Source organism: Eublepharis macularius, chromosome 18, assembly GCF_028583425.1.
Source record: "Eublepharis macularius isolate TG4126 chromosome 18, MPM_Emac_v1.0, whole genome shotgun sequence".
Classification (NCBI taxonomy): Eukaryota; Metazoa; Chordata; class Lepidosauria; order Squamata; family Eublepharidae; genus Eublepharis; species Eublepharis macularius.
This window is the reverse complement of record NC_072807.1, coordinates 39,789,979-39,806,642: the sequence shown is the minus strand read 5'-3', so window position 1 is coordinate 39,806,642 and position 16,664 is coordinate 39,789,979. Positions and strand designations below refer to the sequence as shown.

The following is a 16,664-nucleotide window of genomic DNA, read 5'->3' as shown; positions in this document are numbered from 1 at the left end:
TGCATATGTTGCAATAGTTCCTGAGCAGTCTAGTGAAATAGTCAGGGGTGGGAAGTAAAGCGGGCTGGGTCGTTATGGAGAGCAGTTGCACTGGTGTCAGAAGAGGAGACTCCTGTTGTTCTGGTTGGAGCTGCTGGCCCCCTTCCAAGCTCTTTGGAAGAGCTGCTGCTCCCACCACTGCAGTTGAGCCAAAGGGCAGTGTGTCTAAAGTGCCTGTACTGTAGTAACCTCGGGCAGCGGTAATCACGTGGTGAGATTTGGCAACCAGTATTTTTATGTCAAATGTAGAATGAACCAATAATTACTCTCCCCCTCCTTGTCCCCTTTGTATACATAGAGGTATACACTTTCTTGACGTTCTGAAGCCCTGGAAGGAACCAGAATTTTGGGGGTGGGTGGGTGGTAATTTTTTATCAAGCTTGATAAGAGCCACAATGTTCTGGCAAGCTCTGCTTGTGCGTATCTCCGATCTCTTTTTGCAGAATCATTTCCAGCGAACCGTGCCCTTGTTTTGAGTCTCTTTGGGGACAATTCTAGTGCGGCTTTGCTGAGAGAAACTTGGCGGGGCTTTGCAAAAACATCTTTGTGAAGCAGCTGAGCAAGCTCAATGGTCTCAGCCTCGTGGTTGAGTGTGTATGTTCTGTTTTAAGTTGTCCACTCTAGAGACACACAAAGAACTGATCATAAAATGGAAAAGGGTTGACCTGGGAAGAGCTGTGGCTCCCTGGTGGAGCTGCGGTTTGGTTCAGAACAAGGCCGTCTCATAGGTTCCCTCTTGGAAAGGGAGTTTACAGCTGAGCACCGTTTTTACAATGACATTGCTTTTTGGATACGCTGAACGACTTGAGACTTCTGTACTTCTCAGGAATTCGATGTCTTCGTTAAGAACTGGGAAAGGAAACAGCGAAAACCGGAAGAGTGTCTTTTACACGGAGGAGTGGGAAATGCTGGACCCAACCCCCAAGGATTTGGAGGAGTCGATGGTTCAAGAGGAGAAGAAGAGACCCTCGTCGGAACCCAGCAAAGGTGCCAAACGTTCCTCCCCCCCCCCCCCCGGTGGTTTCTGCTCTTTGACTTTTATGACGTGGGGGAGGTGCTTTCCAAAAACCCAGGCCTAAATTTGCATCACGAGAGCAGATTTCACTGTGGTGGGGTGGGTGGGTGGGTGGGAGCCTCTTTGCTCCTCTAAGGCCCCTTCCCACAAGACCTTCTGTGGTAGGAACGGGAGCTGAGGTGGAAGCTTCTTCCTGCGTTGCAAGAAGCTGTGGGCCACACAGGGGAGCCCCAGACGGCGCCTCCTTCCCACCTCAGCATTACCACTTCCAGGAACTGGTCTCTGGATTGCTCTACCTTGGCAGCCAGGCCGGCTTGCTCTTGAAGCTCCGTTGCTGTGACTTATTTCCACTGAACCCACCCAAAAACGTACGGCTGTGTTCTTGCATGGGGTGTCTTTAACACCAAAACGCTTGCAGTGCGTGTCACAAAATGATTGTAGTGCGTGTGAGAGAATCATGTAGTGGTGTGGTGTGTTGGACTGGCGGTTGGGCTTGATGTGGGCAAGGTCCGGTCTCCGTTCCCTGCTCTGCCCTGGTCCAAACTTACCTCCCACTTATCCCCGCCCGAACACTCCTTCAAGGAATACAGGTGAGGTTTTTTTTCAAAAAGTGTGTGTTTGTGTGTCTATGCATATGGATGCACGTGTGCGGTCTGCTTGTACATCTTTTACTCTGAACTTGGAAGGTTTCTGCCTGATGGGTTGTGGAGTGGCCTATGACTCCTCCACTGTTGGGTTTATTAATTTTAATTTTGTTTTACAAAATTTATACCCTGCCTTTCACCCCTCATAGGGGCCACAATGCTGCTAACAAATTAAAACGTACGTAATAAAATCACATCTTTAAAACCAACAAAAACACCTCATGAAAACAAAACTAGAGCTAAAATGCATAGAAAAACATAAATACAGCCACTGTGGAACGCATCCTTTGCACGCTCAGAAGCACTCGCTTTCTTCAGCTTTATCTAGAATCTGAATCCAGTCCTCTGGGTCTGTCCTGGAGCTAAGCCCTGCACGTGGTCCTCCCTTTGCCACCAGATGCGAGGAAGAGGGTGCTTTTGTTAACTTGCCGAGCTGGAGGTTTTCTCCTCGGTGGCCGAGGAGAGGATGTGATGCCGCGCTCCCACCCTTCTGCCCTTCCTCCAAGGGGCTCAGGGAGGCCGATGCAGTTCTTTCTTCTCCTTTGCTTCCTCTTTGCAGTGGCTCTGAGTTAGATTTGTCTGGGGAGAGCAAGGGGCTCAGAGTCGCACTGCAAGCGTTGTGGCTGAGTGCGCCATTGAACCAGTCCTAATCTGACACCCCCAACCACAGTGCTACGATTTCCTCATCTGGGAAGGCAGCTGGTTGGCTGAGACTCTGTTGTCATCAGAGACTACTTTGACTTCTAACAGTCATGGCCCCAAATGAAAAAAATGAAACCCAGGCCAGATAGACTTGGAAATATTTTGGGGATGATTCGGTTGCGTCTAGATGTGCTGAGCAAGCACAGGCATATTCTGTAACAAGCCAAAGGATCAGTCCAAAAGTTTTTTTACAGTAATCTGAACTGGGAAAAATCTCCTCCTTCCTCAGGCGTGTCTTCCCCGGCCTTTCCGTTTGATTTTGGCCGCATTCCCTACAAAACGAGACGCCCTTTAAAGGAAATAATCGCCACCAGCAGAAGCCGGAACAGCATCGAAGCTTCTCCTGTGGAGTGCAACGGCAACAAGCTGGCTTCTGAGATGCAGGTCAAGTTCCAGAGGCAGCAGGAGGAGCTGGAGAGACTCAAGAAGGAAGTGTCCAGCCAAAAGGTAGCTTCCGTCTCCAGTGGCGCGGGCCAGTCTGCTGGCTGGTTTGGCAAGCGCTGGAAGGAAGCGTTCTGGCCGGTGGCGACAGTGGTGCAGGGTGGAGGGGAATGACATTTCCCAGGGTTCAGGATTCATCCCAAGCATTCCAGGATTCCTCAGTTATTCTGCTAGTCCAGGCCAAGTGCCTTCCGCTCCTTCCTGGTTGACCCAGCTCCCAGACCGGAGGCCTGCACAAGCCAGAGACAGACAGTTGTGCATCAGAGACTTTTCCGGGAAGCATTTTTAGTAGGCCATACAAAGACAACAATCGATCTGCCCCTTCCTAGTTTTAAAATGACTTGGCTGACTTTGTCTCTCCTTCTGAGGCCATCAGGACTGTTTTCTTCCTTCCCTCTCAGGAACTGGTACGTCTTCTGCAGCAGACCGTCCGATCGTCTCAATACGACAAGTATTTTGCAGGCCCCCTCTGTGACGTGGGCCCGAAGGACAACCTGGAGCTGCTGCACCAGAAGGACCGACAGATTCTGGGTCTCAGCAACCAGCTGGAGAAGCTGAACCTGGAGAAGGACAGCCTGCAGCAGGAGATGTGCGGCCTGAGCGAGCAGCTGGCTATGCTGATGGAGACCATCCAAGCGAAAGACGAAGTCATTGTGAAGCTGTCCCGGGAGCTGACAGAGTGCCAGGACCAGAGCGGGCCCAGCCTGTCACCTACGGCTTCCCCAGCGGACAAGGAGCTGCAGGAACTCGACAGGCTGAACGTAGGGCTTGGATTCTTCCTAGTCTCAATAACAGTTTGTGGGACAAAACTGGTCATTTGAAACAGAGGCGGCGCCTTAGAAACAGGCTGGTGCCTCGTGGAGGCTGGAGTGTGAGTGAAGCAGCCTGTTGCTGCAATGGAAACTGGATCTTGATGTGTTCTGCTGGTCTCCCAAACATGCACTTCAGTTGTTTTGGGAAGCCTGATTTCAAAAGAGACGCTCTTAAGAAGTTGTGGGAGTGAAAAAAATAATAGGAAAAGGCAGTTGAAACAGTAAAATTTAAAAATAACGGGGGAGAGGGCTGGTGAGAAGGAAAAATTTCAAAGGCAAAGGAATCAGATGTGTTACAATCCGCAGCCAGTTCCATTTCCCGGTGAAGTGGAAGGGTTAGCTGGTGCTGTGTCCACTGTTCTTTTGATGGTCACTCTCCTGGCCTGTGAGTTCTGCTTAATGATACCGTAATCTTTGGAACACTCCCTGCTTGGATTTTCTCACCCGCAGATGCCTTGCAGAACTTCAGCCTGTTGAGTTCTGCTGTTGCCTCATGTAGCCCTGACCTCTGTCAAGCTCCTGAAGTGCAGGGGCGTGGTGAGGGCGAGGCACAGGTCGGGGGGGGGAGTGCTGTGGGGTGGCTGAGTCCTTTCTGAGCCACTGTGCAGGAGTGGGAAACCGTCAGGAATCAGGAGTGAATGCGGGGGCCTGGCCACAGAGGTGAGGCTGGGGAGACTGGGAGGCCAGCATGAGCAAACAAGGTCATCAGCGGGGGACCTGCGGGTTTGATTCTTGCCTGTGTGCCAAGGGGGAGACCCCACTTGTTGGCGCTAGAGAGGGCGGGAAAGTCTTGCCCGGGGCCAGTGGGGTTTCTGTATCCTCAGGCATATACCACATCTGCTTTCTTCATGCAGTTCCCCTTTCTCAACAGGACAGTCTTCAGGGTTACAAAACCCAGAATAAATTCTTGAATAAGGAGATCCTGGAGCTTTCAGCATTGCGAAGAAACGCTGAAAACCGTGAGCGAGATTTGGTGGCAAAGGTGAGCCGAAGGCAGCTGCTCATTTAGTGGTTCTGCTTTTCACAAATGCCTGAAATTCAGATGGAGAAATTTTAAAATGAAATTTCCTGCCCTTTTGTGTCATCTTTTGTGCAGTGCACCAGCCTGGAAGCCAAACTCTGTCAAGTGGAAAGCAAGTACCTAATTTTGCTTCAGGAAATGAAGACGCCGGTTTGCTCTGAGGAGCACAGCCCCTGCCACGACGTGGTTGCCCAGCTCCTGGAAGATGCCTTGCAAGTGGAGACGAGTGACCAGCCGGAACAGACTGTCTTTAAGCCTCACCTGGTCAGGTAAGCATAAAGCTCCAGCGGGCTTCACACCTGGCATTCTCCTTTGGGAAAACAGCACAGCTCCGTTTGGCCTCTTCGGTGCAGCTCTCACAAACTCAGCTGATGGCCTTAATTTCCTCTTGTGAGTTGTTTAATCACACAAACCAACAGAATTTGAACGCCTTGTCATAGCCACCCTGGAAAAATGGTAGCTGGTGTTTTGGCACATAACAGGTAAGTTATTTCGGTGGGCAGAGAGCAATCATTTTGGGACAGCAGGATCTGAGTCCAGTGGCACCCTAAGGACCAGCAAGACCACCTTAGAGTTCCACTGCAGACCAATATGGCTACCCACATAAAAGAAATCATTTTGGCATCTGAAGAAGTGAGCTGTGGCTCACGAAAGCTCCTACCCGACCACAAATTTTGTGAGTCTTATAGGTGCTACTGGACTCTTGCTCTTTTCTACTGCTACAGAAAGACTAACATGGCTACCTATCTTGAAATCATTTTGGTTTCTCAATAAGAGTTACATTGATATAAAACCTGGACAACTGGTAGTATGAATCAGTTTAACTTCAAGTTAACCATTGCTACATTCATACTTGACAGCATACTGATGCGCTTCCTCAAAGGCACAAGGAAATGACAGCTGGTTTCAGGTTATTGTATTTTATGCGTTGCTTGAGAATTTTGCTTCCAGGTTGGGAGGTTCTCCGTTAATCTGGACCCTTCTCTTCTTTTGCAGCGAATATGATATTTATGGGTTTCAGACAGTCCCAGAAGATGATGAGGAAGAGAAGCTGGTCGCCAAGGTCCGGGCCTTGGATCTGAAGTCCCTCTCTCTGACTGAGAACCAGGAGATGTCCACAGGGGTGAAATGGGAAAACTACCTGGCCGGCACCGTGAACAGAGAGATGGTGCGCTGCGTGGAGCTGAAGAACCTCATTCGGGCTGGCATTCCGCATGCCCATCGCTCCAGGATGTGGAAGTGGTGCATCAGCCAGCATGTGAAGAAGTTCAAGGAGAGGGACGAGCCAGGTTACTTTCAAGCCCTGCTTCAGAATGCCCTGAAGAAGAAGCAGAACCCGGCATCCAAGCAAATTGAGCTGGACCTTCTGCGGACGTTGCCTAACAACAAGCATTACTCTTCCCCCACATCTGAAGGGATCCAGAAGCTGCGGAATGTTTTGCTTGCGTATTCCTGGCGGAATCCAGACATAGGATATTGCCAAGGTCTCAACAGGTGGGGATCTTACCTGCCTCTCTCTTCCAAATTCCTCGATTGTGTTGCAGGAACTGGCACTGTTCCTGCATGTGTCTGTGTGTTGATTTATAAGACTGCATTAAATTGGTCTCTCTGTGTTCCGGCAGCCACTCTCTTCTCCCCTCTTTCCCTCTTGCCAGTCAGCGGAGCCTAGCCTTTGTCCTGCATCCAGTCAATTACAGCTTTTCTAATCACTTGTAGCAAGCTGGGGTTACTTACAGCAAGTGGTGTAGAATTGCGTTGCTTGGCTTGAGTGTCAGTTTCGGCAAAGAGGCAGTGTGGAAGGGACACAAGTTCTGCCGAAAGGAGTGGGATTTACTTCCCAAGAGATGGCTATTGTCACCTGGTACTCCAGGGACAGGCACAAATTTTGCGACACAGCAAGGGCAGGCACATTCTTAGGGACCTTGAATCCCAGTCCGGGGCAGAGCGAGCCAACTGTGCTTCACCCCTGTCCTTCTTTGTGATCTGAACCTCCGGGTAGCTCCCCAGGGAAACAGCGCTGAGACTATTCTCATTTCTTTTTCATACTGTTTTTTTCAGACTGGTGGCAATTGCACTTCTCTACCTGGAGCAGGAAGATGCATTTTGGTGCCTTGTTACAATTGTGGAAGTCTTCATGGCTCAGGATTATTATACGAAAACTCTTCTAGGATCTCAGGTACAGAGTGCAGTAACATGTTCAGTCTCTTGAGGCAGCAGAAGAGACATGTGTGCTGGGGGGTGCCGGAAGGAACGCTCCTCTGTGCCAAAATATTCTTTCTTACGGCAGTGGCATCTTGCGGCTCCGCTGCTTTTACATCCTTTTATTTGATTCCTTATGCCTGGAACTGCCCCCTGAAGAGCACTCCTGTAATGCCTACCACGACCACCACCCAGCTCACCCATTGGACAAGCCTTAAGCACAGCTTCCTGACATGAAGTTGAAGCATATGCAGCTGGGAGGGCTGCGTGCTCTTCCTCTGTTCGCACACTCCTTGCCAGCCTCCATTCTCACTGTGGCCTCCCTCTTGAGGCTGCTGGCTCCTTGGTGCAGGGACCTCTCCTCTGACACCCTCCATTGTTGGAGGGGCAAACAAGCCTGCCGGAGAGCAGGCCAGGCCAGGTGGGAGCCCCCTTTTGTCCTGACTTCCCTCTTCTTTTTGCATAGAGGAGGGGTAATGGATCCCATGAGCCCCCCCCCCCTGCGGTCTGAAGTGTTGCAGCCTCCGCATAGACCGGCCACCTCGGCTGTTGCTTTGTCCCAGTCTCAGTTGCTAACTACAAATGCTGCTTTGTTGACATAAGTCCTGAGACTGGAACAAGTGGAAGGCTTGTGGGTTTTGCACAGCACTTCAGACAGGCGTTGGTGTGAAATGGTGGGCGGTTGTTAAGTTTTGGTCTTTGAGACTCTGGGCAGGTCAGCCAGCGTCTCCCAAAGCACCGCGTGATGCAAATACACACAGAATGCTCACAAGTGTGTTTCGTTATAGCAGGAGGAACCTGCCGAATGGAGCCTGCCATCACGTCCCCGAGAGGGCAGGGCAAAAGGACTTACAAGCTCCTCGTCTTTCAGCCTTCTGGCAAATGAATGCAAAGACAGCCGGCTGCTTTGACAAGGGCTGGCTGGGGGCTTTTTTTTCATGTTTAAAAAAAATTATAAAAATGATGTGCTTCAAATGAAACCAATTCATCTGTTTCTCTGTATATAACTTTTGCTGTCTGAGAAGTAGGAAAAAATAAACACTGAAAATAGCACAAAGTTTTGTAGTAAACAAGAAGTGTTGATCAAACACAGGAAGCCTCATACCATCCTAATGGGCCTAGCAGCTTATCTGGAGATAACATTTATAATGCTGGAAACACTGAATTCTTCAGTAGGGTATTGTTATAATTGGAGACATTACAGCACAATCAGTTAGAACCAAATTAGTGACATTTAAATGAGCATATCTTGGCACAGAGGAGTTATCATATATCTAATAGCCAAGTGGCTGATACTTAAATCGGCTCTCTTGGCTACAACCAAATGGTTTTGCAAACTTGGAGCACCCCTCAGGTTTGCAGAAAAATCTGAAAATTCAAAAGCAGGAGGGAGGGGTGTTACAAAAAAGGCCTAAAACCGGGTCACTGTGCAAGTGCTGCTGCCTGAGGAGTGGAGCCCCATCCTGCTGGCAGCCTCCAAAGCTACCCCAGTGGGCCTCACCCCCCCCCAGCCCCACTGAAACCAGGCCTGCTGCACTGGGCTCACTGCCTGACTCGATGCCACTGGAAGGAAAAGGGGGGGAGGGGAGTGACGGATTGGAGGGAGGGGGGACGGACAGAAAAGTTGTAGGGGGGAAGGGAAAGAGGCAGGGAGCCGCCACCGCAGTAAAGCTAGGGGCAGAATGAGGGGTAGGAGATGCAGGGCAGGAACGCCAGCGGTGACGGGGTGGTGGTGGTGGCTTGGCTCCTTGCCATCCCTCCCGTGATCCTTGCCGGCCCCCCCGGTCATTCTCTGATGCTGCACGCTGCCTTACATAGAAACCTTCACGCTACCTGTTTGGAGTGAGTAAAATTTTGTCTTGGACAGCATTTCTCTCATTCCAAAAGAGACTACGCCAGACCCCTCCCCCTCCCCATGCTTCCCAAAATGTTCTCTTGGGGAGAGGATGTATTTTCCGTATGTCTGCATTTTTTCCTTCTGGGCCTTCGCAGCTCTGGCCTCCCTCCCCTGCCCCAAACCCAGCGCCCTGGCTTGTGACAGGGGAACCCTAACCCTGGTAGCCGTTGGTCCTTGGCTCTGGTGACGGCTCCGTCTTCCCTTTGCCTTCAGATGCTGCGAAGCGTCTCTTGAAAGCCTTGCCGAGTGTCGTTCTCCCCCCTCTCTCTCTCTCTCTCCCGTGTGTGCGTTCAGGTTGACCAGCGAGTCTTCAAGGACCTGATGAGTGAGAAGCTGCCGCGGCTGCAGGCTCACCTGGAGCACCACCGAGTGGATTACTCGCTCATCACCTTCAACTGGTTCCTGGTCGTGTTTGTAGACAGCGTGGTCAGCGACGTCCTCTTCAAGATCTGGGACTCCTTTCTGTACGAGGGACCCAAGGTACGGGCTGCGGCCTCAGAAGCCTCCCTGCACTCAGGCCTGGTCTAGTGCGGCTGGTTGCTTGGGGCGTGCGGAGAAGGGTGCCTTATAGAGGACATTTGTTTCCTGCTCTCATTACAAACCCCTTATAACTGGAGGTCACCCGAACGAGGGGTGCAGTCCAGCAGGGTTCCTGTGTGCCTATACAGGCGAGCATCCCTTGAGTTGTGGCTAATATCATAGTGGCTGGGGGTGGGGCTTGGTAATCAGAGTCCTGCGTGGAGAATTGGGTGAACAAAACTGTCTGCCTTGAATGAGATTGGCAAGTAACACTGGCCAGAGCTGTATGAATTCCCCTTCATTTCAAAACTGAACATCCTACAAACCTCAGCTTTCAGCGTGAAGAGCTTGGCAAAGGAGCAGAATCCCAGGAGTGGGGGTGGGGGGGAGCTTGAGGGGGCTGAATGATACCTATTGGGGGTGGGGGACACAGGGCAGTGGAATCTGCAGTCTTCTGGCCCTGCCATGGGGCCAGCTAAAGTCACGGGACTCTGGAAGCGACATTCGCTGCACACATGATTTTGTCAACCCTCTAGGTAATTTTCCGCTTTGCCTTGGCCCTCTTCAAGTTCAAAGAGGAGGAGATCTTAAAACTGCAAGACTCAATGTCCATTTTCAAGTACCTCAGATACTTCACACGCACGATCCTCAATGCTAGGTAAGAGCCTCTGCTAGGAAAACCACTTGTGAGGCAAGAATAACAACTTTTAACTTTAAATTCCCCAATGCTGAAAATGCTCAGCACCAAAGAAAAGATGTGCAGCATGCAAAAAGCGAATTAATGCGGCTTTCCAAAGCTTAGCCTCCTGTTGGGGCGGGGGTGCATATTGTGACCCCCTCTGAGCTTTCCACCAGACTGGCTGCTCTCTCCGCCTCCCGCCCCTTGCATGTTAATCGGGCGGGGCATATTTTGGGGGCCGCCATCTTGAGTTTTATTGTATGAACTGAGTTCTATCATTGTATGGTTTTATGTGTTTTATGTATGTTTTAATGTGTTTTAACCTGGTTGTTACTCCGCTCTGAGCCTGCCATGGGGAGAGCGGACAAAAAATTGAATAGATGAAATGAAAATGAATGAAACGAGTGGGCGGCCAGACCTTCTCCTGTGACAGTTAATAAAAGTTCTCTGGAAACACGCCCTTCCCGATGAGGGCGGCCCCTTTTAAATCACACACTGGTGATACTGGGGCACGGCGCCCCCTGCTGAGCTGAACAGGCTAAATCCGTGGGGGACAGAGACTGGACGCTCCAGACCAGCCCTTCTGTCCCAGTCCCTTACACAGACAGTCACACCTGAAAGACTTGGGATTCACACCAAGCTCTCTCTGCCCTGATTCCCTTCCCCTTACTCTATAACTTTCCTTATACAAATGTGGAAAATGATTCCCTTCTTGTGGCAGCTGAAGAAGTGAGCCCTGACTCATGGAAGTTTAAGCTGGAACAAAGGTGGGTTAGCCTTTAGTCTTTCCACCCTCCTCCTCACATGGGCCAGGCTACCTTGTCTTCGGCTGTGGAGGGCTGAAACCTTTCTCGGGAAATCTGCAGTCCACAGTGTTACGCATGAAGTAGTTACCTTTTCAAGCAGGTGTTGGGGGGTGCGGTCTGTGGAAGAACTAATGGCCGCAGGAGCTTTTTCTCCCGACAGATATGCAGTTGGAGTAGCAGGCTTAGGTTGTGCTGAAATATATTTGTAGGTAGCTGGAAGTCTGTTCTAAGATGTACATTGGCATAATTTTCTTTTTAAAAGCGAAACCAGGCACGGGGATCTTGTTTCCGCTCGTCTGTGGAATCTGGTGAGCAGCACCTGTTGTCTTAAATGGGGAGCAAGTGGAGGAAAAAACAGCTGGAGCAGACCGGGCAGTGCTTAATAATAATAATCAAAGTTCGTTTATGTATCGCTCTTTGGACAGATTAGAGTCCACTCAGAGCAGTGAACAAAGTCAGCATGATTGTCCCAACAACGTGGCTGGGGAGCTGGGCTGAGAGGAGGGGCGTATTATTTATGTCATTTACAGTCCGCCTTTCTCACTGAGACTCAAGGCGGATTACTTAGTGTGAGATTAGTACAATCAGTATCAAGGACATTTCCATAAACAATGTCACAGGATTTTACAAAGATATAGCATTAGCAAGGATCCAATACGGAGTTGAAAAATTGCTGAAACAACATAGTTCTAGGACTGACATTAGAAAACATGAAGCACAGGTAGTACATAGGAGTACCTATTCAAAGCAACAGATATTATGCAAGGCAACACACTGGTGAAGTCTGTGGTCCCTAATTCATTAGCGAAGCATCTGAGACCCCCTCCCTACAATACTTCCCTCCTGTCTGAGTAAAAAGCCTTTTTGAATCACTTGGTTTTGCATCGTTTGCTTAGCCAAAGCCACCTGCTGAGCTCCTGGCAGCAGCCAGATTTGAACCAGCAAAGTCCTGCATCACAGCCCTGCTGCTTAACTGCTACGCTGTACAAATTCTGCATTTCTGCATAAAGCATTTTGGGGTCCTGGCCCTTCCTCCCTTTTTACTCCAGAATACAACTCCGAATCTGTGGCAAGCCCCAGCCTTCATTCCGCAAGACCCAAGCAAAGCTGCCAGTGATAGGACATTTTGGAGGTCATTAATTCATAGGGCTGCCATAAGCCGGAAGCAACTTAACGGGATATGACATTTAGGGGTGGGAGTTTGATTCTGTACATTGTGGTGGGTTTTAAAAAAAAAGATCGCTTTTTGGTAGAAGGCAGCTATTATGCTGCTAGGAGAGATGGAATCCCTTGCGCAGCATCAGGAATGAATTTTCTTCTTCTGTCTCTCCCCCACCCCCACAAGTAGTGGTGGTGGAGAGTGCCCTCAAGTCATAGCTGGCTTACAGCGACCCCCCCCCCCCTTACTGGGGTTTTCATGGCAAGAGCCCAACAGAGGTGGTTTGGCCAGTGCCTGCCTGTGCAACCCTCGTCTTCCTTGGAGGTCTCCCATCCAGTTACTAACCAAGGCTGACCCTGCTTAGCTTCTGAGATCTGATGAGATCAGGCTCACCTGGGCTATCCAGGTCATGGCACCCCCACAACAAGTGCTTGTCCTTATAAAAAGGTTCTCAAAGAACCTGTCTGAAAGTGCCGCTTTAACCTCGAGGGTTTGCCAGTTTCTGATGCTCAGGGCTTGGGATGGCCCTTTCAGCCTGTGACTGTTTTACCAAGAGCTCCCTATGACAAACTTCTCTTCCTCCAGTTCCCGGCCCCCAAGATGTGAGGACTTGCTGATGACATGAATAAATGGATTGGGGGGGGGGGGCGTGTTTTGCAAATGCTGGCGCCTGGGAAGCCTTTAGTCGAGGAGTGTGTTTGGGAAGTCTCTGTATGGATCTCGCAGGCAGTCATCTGTGGCTGTGATCCTCTTTCTAGGAAACTCATCAGTATTGCTTTTGGGGATCTGAATCCCTTCCCCCTGCGCCAGATCCGGAACCGGAGGGCCTTCCACCTGGAGAAAGTCCGCCTGGAGCTGATGGAACTGGAAACCATTCGGGAGGACTTCTTGCGCGGACGGGAAACCGACCCCGATAAAAGGGACCTCATAAGTGACGACGAAGAAGATGGCTGAGGCTGTCCACCCTCCCCAGCTGAGACTCTTCTTGGAATCGTGGCCAAAGTTTCGGGAGTGTTGCAACTCCCCGTCTGTGTCTCTCTCTGTCTGTCTTAAACATGATAAGCATTGGCAACTGGAAATGTGCAGGACAGATTTCCAAAGCTCAGCGCTTGAGGGCCTGTTTGCTCCTTGCCCACCCCACTCAGAGGCCCAGCAGTCCTGACTGAATGCAAGAGCCTTAGAGGAGCTTCTCTTCTGAGCGGCCGGTGCCAGTTTTCTGCCTTTGAAGCACCTCTTCTTGAAGCCCCCGTGGAAGAAGCAATAATGAAAAGACTGGGTGTGGTTGGAGGTGCGCCTCTTCTCGTGTCTTTGCAATCCCCCCCTCCCCAAAAATCCATGTTCTGGCTGCTTCCTTCTTGCTTTCCTTCTTCCATCTGCCACAGGGTGGGGATGTGATGGCAGTGCAAGCTACCCCTTCTGGGGGGGAGGTGCCTCGCTCGCCTCCGTCGTCACATTAAGCAAAAAAAAGAAAAGAGCAAACCAAGCCAAACTGACTCCGTTCCCTGGCCGCTTGAAGGCTGGCCATTCAGCCCCGTTTGTTTGAAAAGCAGCACAAACACGGGCAGCATATGGGGATCAGCACATGGACTTAATGCTCGGGAAACGTGGTGAGGCACCTGGGGCCAGTTGGAGAGCTGCTGGGCACTTTCCAGTCAAGGGGCAAAATGCTATGAAAGTCTCCACTCTGTTGGTCCCGGCCGGGGTGGGGTGGCTGACATGCCCCAGAACAGGTTACAGATAGAAATTCGTAACAAGAGAAGTAAGGTGGTATTTCTGCCCTCAGAGACAGGAAAGGTGAGAGGAAGCGCTGCTCTGCTGTGGGGATGAGGAAGACGGGGCCTCCTCCCCCTCCCCGGCATAGCTGCTCTCTTCAGGAGGTAATGAAGCCCGCTGGGCCCTGGCCGACGGACTCCGGCACTGCAAAGCGGGCTGGCAGCTTGTCTTGGGACATTCCTGTTATGGCCAGGCGAGGGCGTTCCTGTTCGCCTGTCCCTTTGGCCTCCAGGAGATGGGTAGCTTATGGCGCAATGAACCTGGGACTTTTTGGTCAAAGGAACAAACATATTGCCCTAACGCAACCTGCAAAAGTACTATAAAGTGGCTTAATTTTGTGCTGTCACAAAGCACCCCAAAGAAATCCTGCAGTTGATGTTCTATTGCTTGCCTGCTTTCTGTCTGAAGGAAAACGCTTTTTTAGAAATGCAGAACTCAGAATGTTTGTTTCTTCGGCTGGTTTAGAGTCCCAGATTGGATTTCTGAAAACATTGGTGCTTTCTCCCCCTTTTGCACTTGCGAACGCATTCCATTGCAAGGTCTCATTTCGATGAAGGTGAAAAACTAGGAGTGGATTCCTCTGTCTTATTACTGTGACCTTTGTGGGAGTCTGTGTTGCCTTAGCTAAACCTGGAGAAAATCCTATCCGTTTGTTGCTTAGCGGTGGGTGTTCCACGTTTCCTGGGACGGGCTCCTTCTCCCCCTCTCTTCTGGGGGTGCAGCCTGAGACCCAGCAGTTCTGAAGAATTCCTTTCATGCAGCCCCCCCCCCCCCGCCCCGAGTCACCTTAAGTTGCTGAAACCTTTCGCTTGGTTTCTGAGAGGCTCACATCTGGACAGGTGTGCAGGAGGACCAGTGCATGCTGTCAAAGAGCCACTTCCTCCTGCATCAGTTGTGCCTGAAGGGCAGCTTGCGGCGTGGCTGGGCAGCAGGAGAGAGCCTCACAACATCTGTGGGTTGGGACCTTTTTGCTGAGCCCGGCCATTCTCTTTCTCAGGCGTATTGCCGGTTACTTGCACAGCAATGATAGGAATGGCAGACAGGCTTGGCTGTGCTTCAGAGGAATGCCCTTAAACTGGGTCTGTGTGCCCATCAGGATGCCAGGGTGCCACCTCTGCCTTTCCCCAACCAAAGCCGGAGTATTGGCGGTTGCTCCATTCTATGCTGGCATTGTGTGGCATGCGCCAGCTTGGCTCCTGCGATGGTTGATTGCTTTGGCCCAGTGATTGTAGCCATCAGCAATGCAGACGAGGCTTGCAGAGCCTGGGGCAAAGGAGACATTGCTTGGGTTAGAGGTGCCGATCCAGCTCCTACCCCATTACCTTGCCCTTGAATTCTACTGCACGGTGTTTGTGCATGTTTGTGTCCCGCGTGTTGCTGTGCACGGTCTGTACTCCAGTCTTGTAGGAAATATATGGACCTTGGATGGGACTGCATGGATGGCCTCATGGTGTCAGCTTTCAGAATGTTGTTTTGAAGAGCTAGCCTCAAATCCAGGTCTGTGGCTACGTTGTTTAGTTGAGTTGAGCTCTCGCTTGTTGGAGGGAGTCAGTGGGCTTTCCTTGAAACGGCTGTTCTGGATAGTGTTCGAGCACTTCTGACTGTGTGATTGTGAAGTTCATTCCAGCCGGCAAACCTGAATGAGGAGGGCTGCCTGGGGAGTTTGCAGGGCTCATTCCTTTTCCTGCTGCCGCCATCGGGGTTCTTCTTTGTGCCTGTCTGAATCACAGTAGTCACGCTATGATCTTCTTGCTGCCAGCCATTTGGCCATTCCGACAGAGTGCCACTTTTTTCCTTCGTAAAATTCCGCCTTAACTCTCTTGGGAAAGGATCGCACACGTTCCCCACGTTGGGCCCTTGCCCGTGGCAAATGGTATCCCAGGCTTCGGCAGACTGACATGAATCACCAGTGAACTGGAAATCTGGCTTGTGGGATCCTTTCTCAGAGTTTGCAGTGCCATGGGATGTTCCTAGAGGAGGCAAGCAGTCGTTGCGAAGGCTCCTATCCACAAATGAACATGTTGAGCCATGAAGAGCGGGGAGGCTGAAGACGAGCGGTCAACACAGCCAGTGACTTACTCTGTCTTTTCCTTCCTAGAATCTGAAATATTTTGTCTTCACTTTTTTCAGGTCTCATTTACTGCAATGAGCTATGCTTTCTTTTTTGTAAAGAATTTCAGAATGTCTTACATATTATATATGCAAAGTATCTTATGCATGGTTTCTGTTTAAGAATTGTATAACCACGCCACTGAGGTCGCTTGTCAGAGGTTCCAAGCTGGATGGGTCACTGTATGATTGTCACACTAGAGACGGAGATTGTCTAGCACTACACACTTTGCGCTTGCTGAAAGGGGGGCGCCTAAGCGAATGTCAGTTCCACCTTGGGTGGAGAAGTTTCTCCCGTTCCCTTCTTGGCCAGGACTCGACCTCTTCTGTCCCTGGGAAGTGCCATTTCAGAAACAACCAGGGGTGCACAGCACAACAAAAGGGTTGCAGTTACAAACTGTAAACAATTTCTGCTGGAAATTTTTGTAAAACTGGGCAAAAAATAAATAATTACTTTTTTGTTGTTGTTTGAGTTCTTTTTCCCCGAGAGAATGATAGGGCATGGGAATGTGTGTGGTCTTATAGGCCCCACCCTGCCTCGGACAGAGGAGCCAGGTGGACCAGGGGCTGCGGGAGGCTGGCGCTGGCAGGGCTTGGGCCTGCTGCTAGGGGCAAGAGGGAAGGGAGCTCCTGCCCCCCCCCCCCCCGTTGCACGCTGTGGGTCAGCTGGAAGCAGGCGGCCCCCTGCCTTGGCGGCCCCTTCCCTAAGGAAATGGCCTACCTGTTTCCTGAACGATTCCTTGTTCTTTGGATGGCTTTAGAAGGCTGGTGGTAGGAGGGAGAAAGCATCCCACTCTTTGCAGGAGACTCTGAACTGGGGCAGGAGGCCGACGGGGGGGGGGGGGCGGA

The 16,664-nt window shown here is 50.9% G+C and overlaps 1 protein-coding gene across 1 annotated transcript in view; it reads left to right on the top strand.

Annotated features, from left to right (window-relative positions):
- Window positions 1-16,274, top strand: part of TBC1D2B (TBC1 domain family member 2B) — a 28,841-nt gene extending 12,567 nt beyond the window's left edge. The window contains exons 4-13 of the mRNA XM_055002237.1: window positions 866-1,026; window positions 2,630-2,847; window positions 3,243-3,602; window positions 4,525-4,635; window positions 4,750-4,943; window positions 5,671-6,168; window positions 6,733-6,850; window positions 9,065-9,250; window positions 9,826-9,947; window positions 12,692-16,274. Of these exons, the coding sequence (XP_054858212.1) occupies window positions 866-1,026; window positions 2,630-2,847; window positions 3,243-3,602; window positions 4,525-4,635; window positions 4,750-4,943; window positions 5,671-6,168; window positions 6,733-6,850; window positions 9,065-9,250; window positions 9,826-9,947; window positions 12,692-12,887 (2,164 nt within the window). The 3' untranslated portion in view covers window positions 12,888-16,274. The remainder of the gene's footprint in view (window positions 1-865; window positions 1,027-2,629; window positions 2,848-3,242; window positions 3,603-4,524; window positions 4,636-4,749; window positions 4,944-5,670; window positions 6,169-6,732; window positions 6,851-9,064; window positions 9,251-9,825; window positions 9,948-12,691) is intronic.
- The last annotated feature ends 390 nt before the right edge of the window (window positions 16,275-16,664 follow it).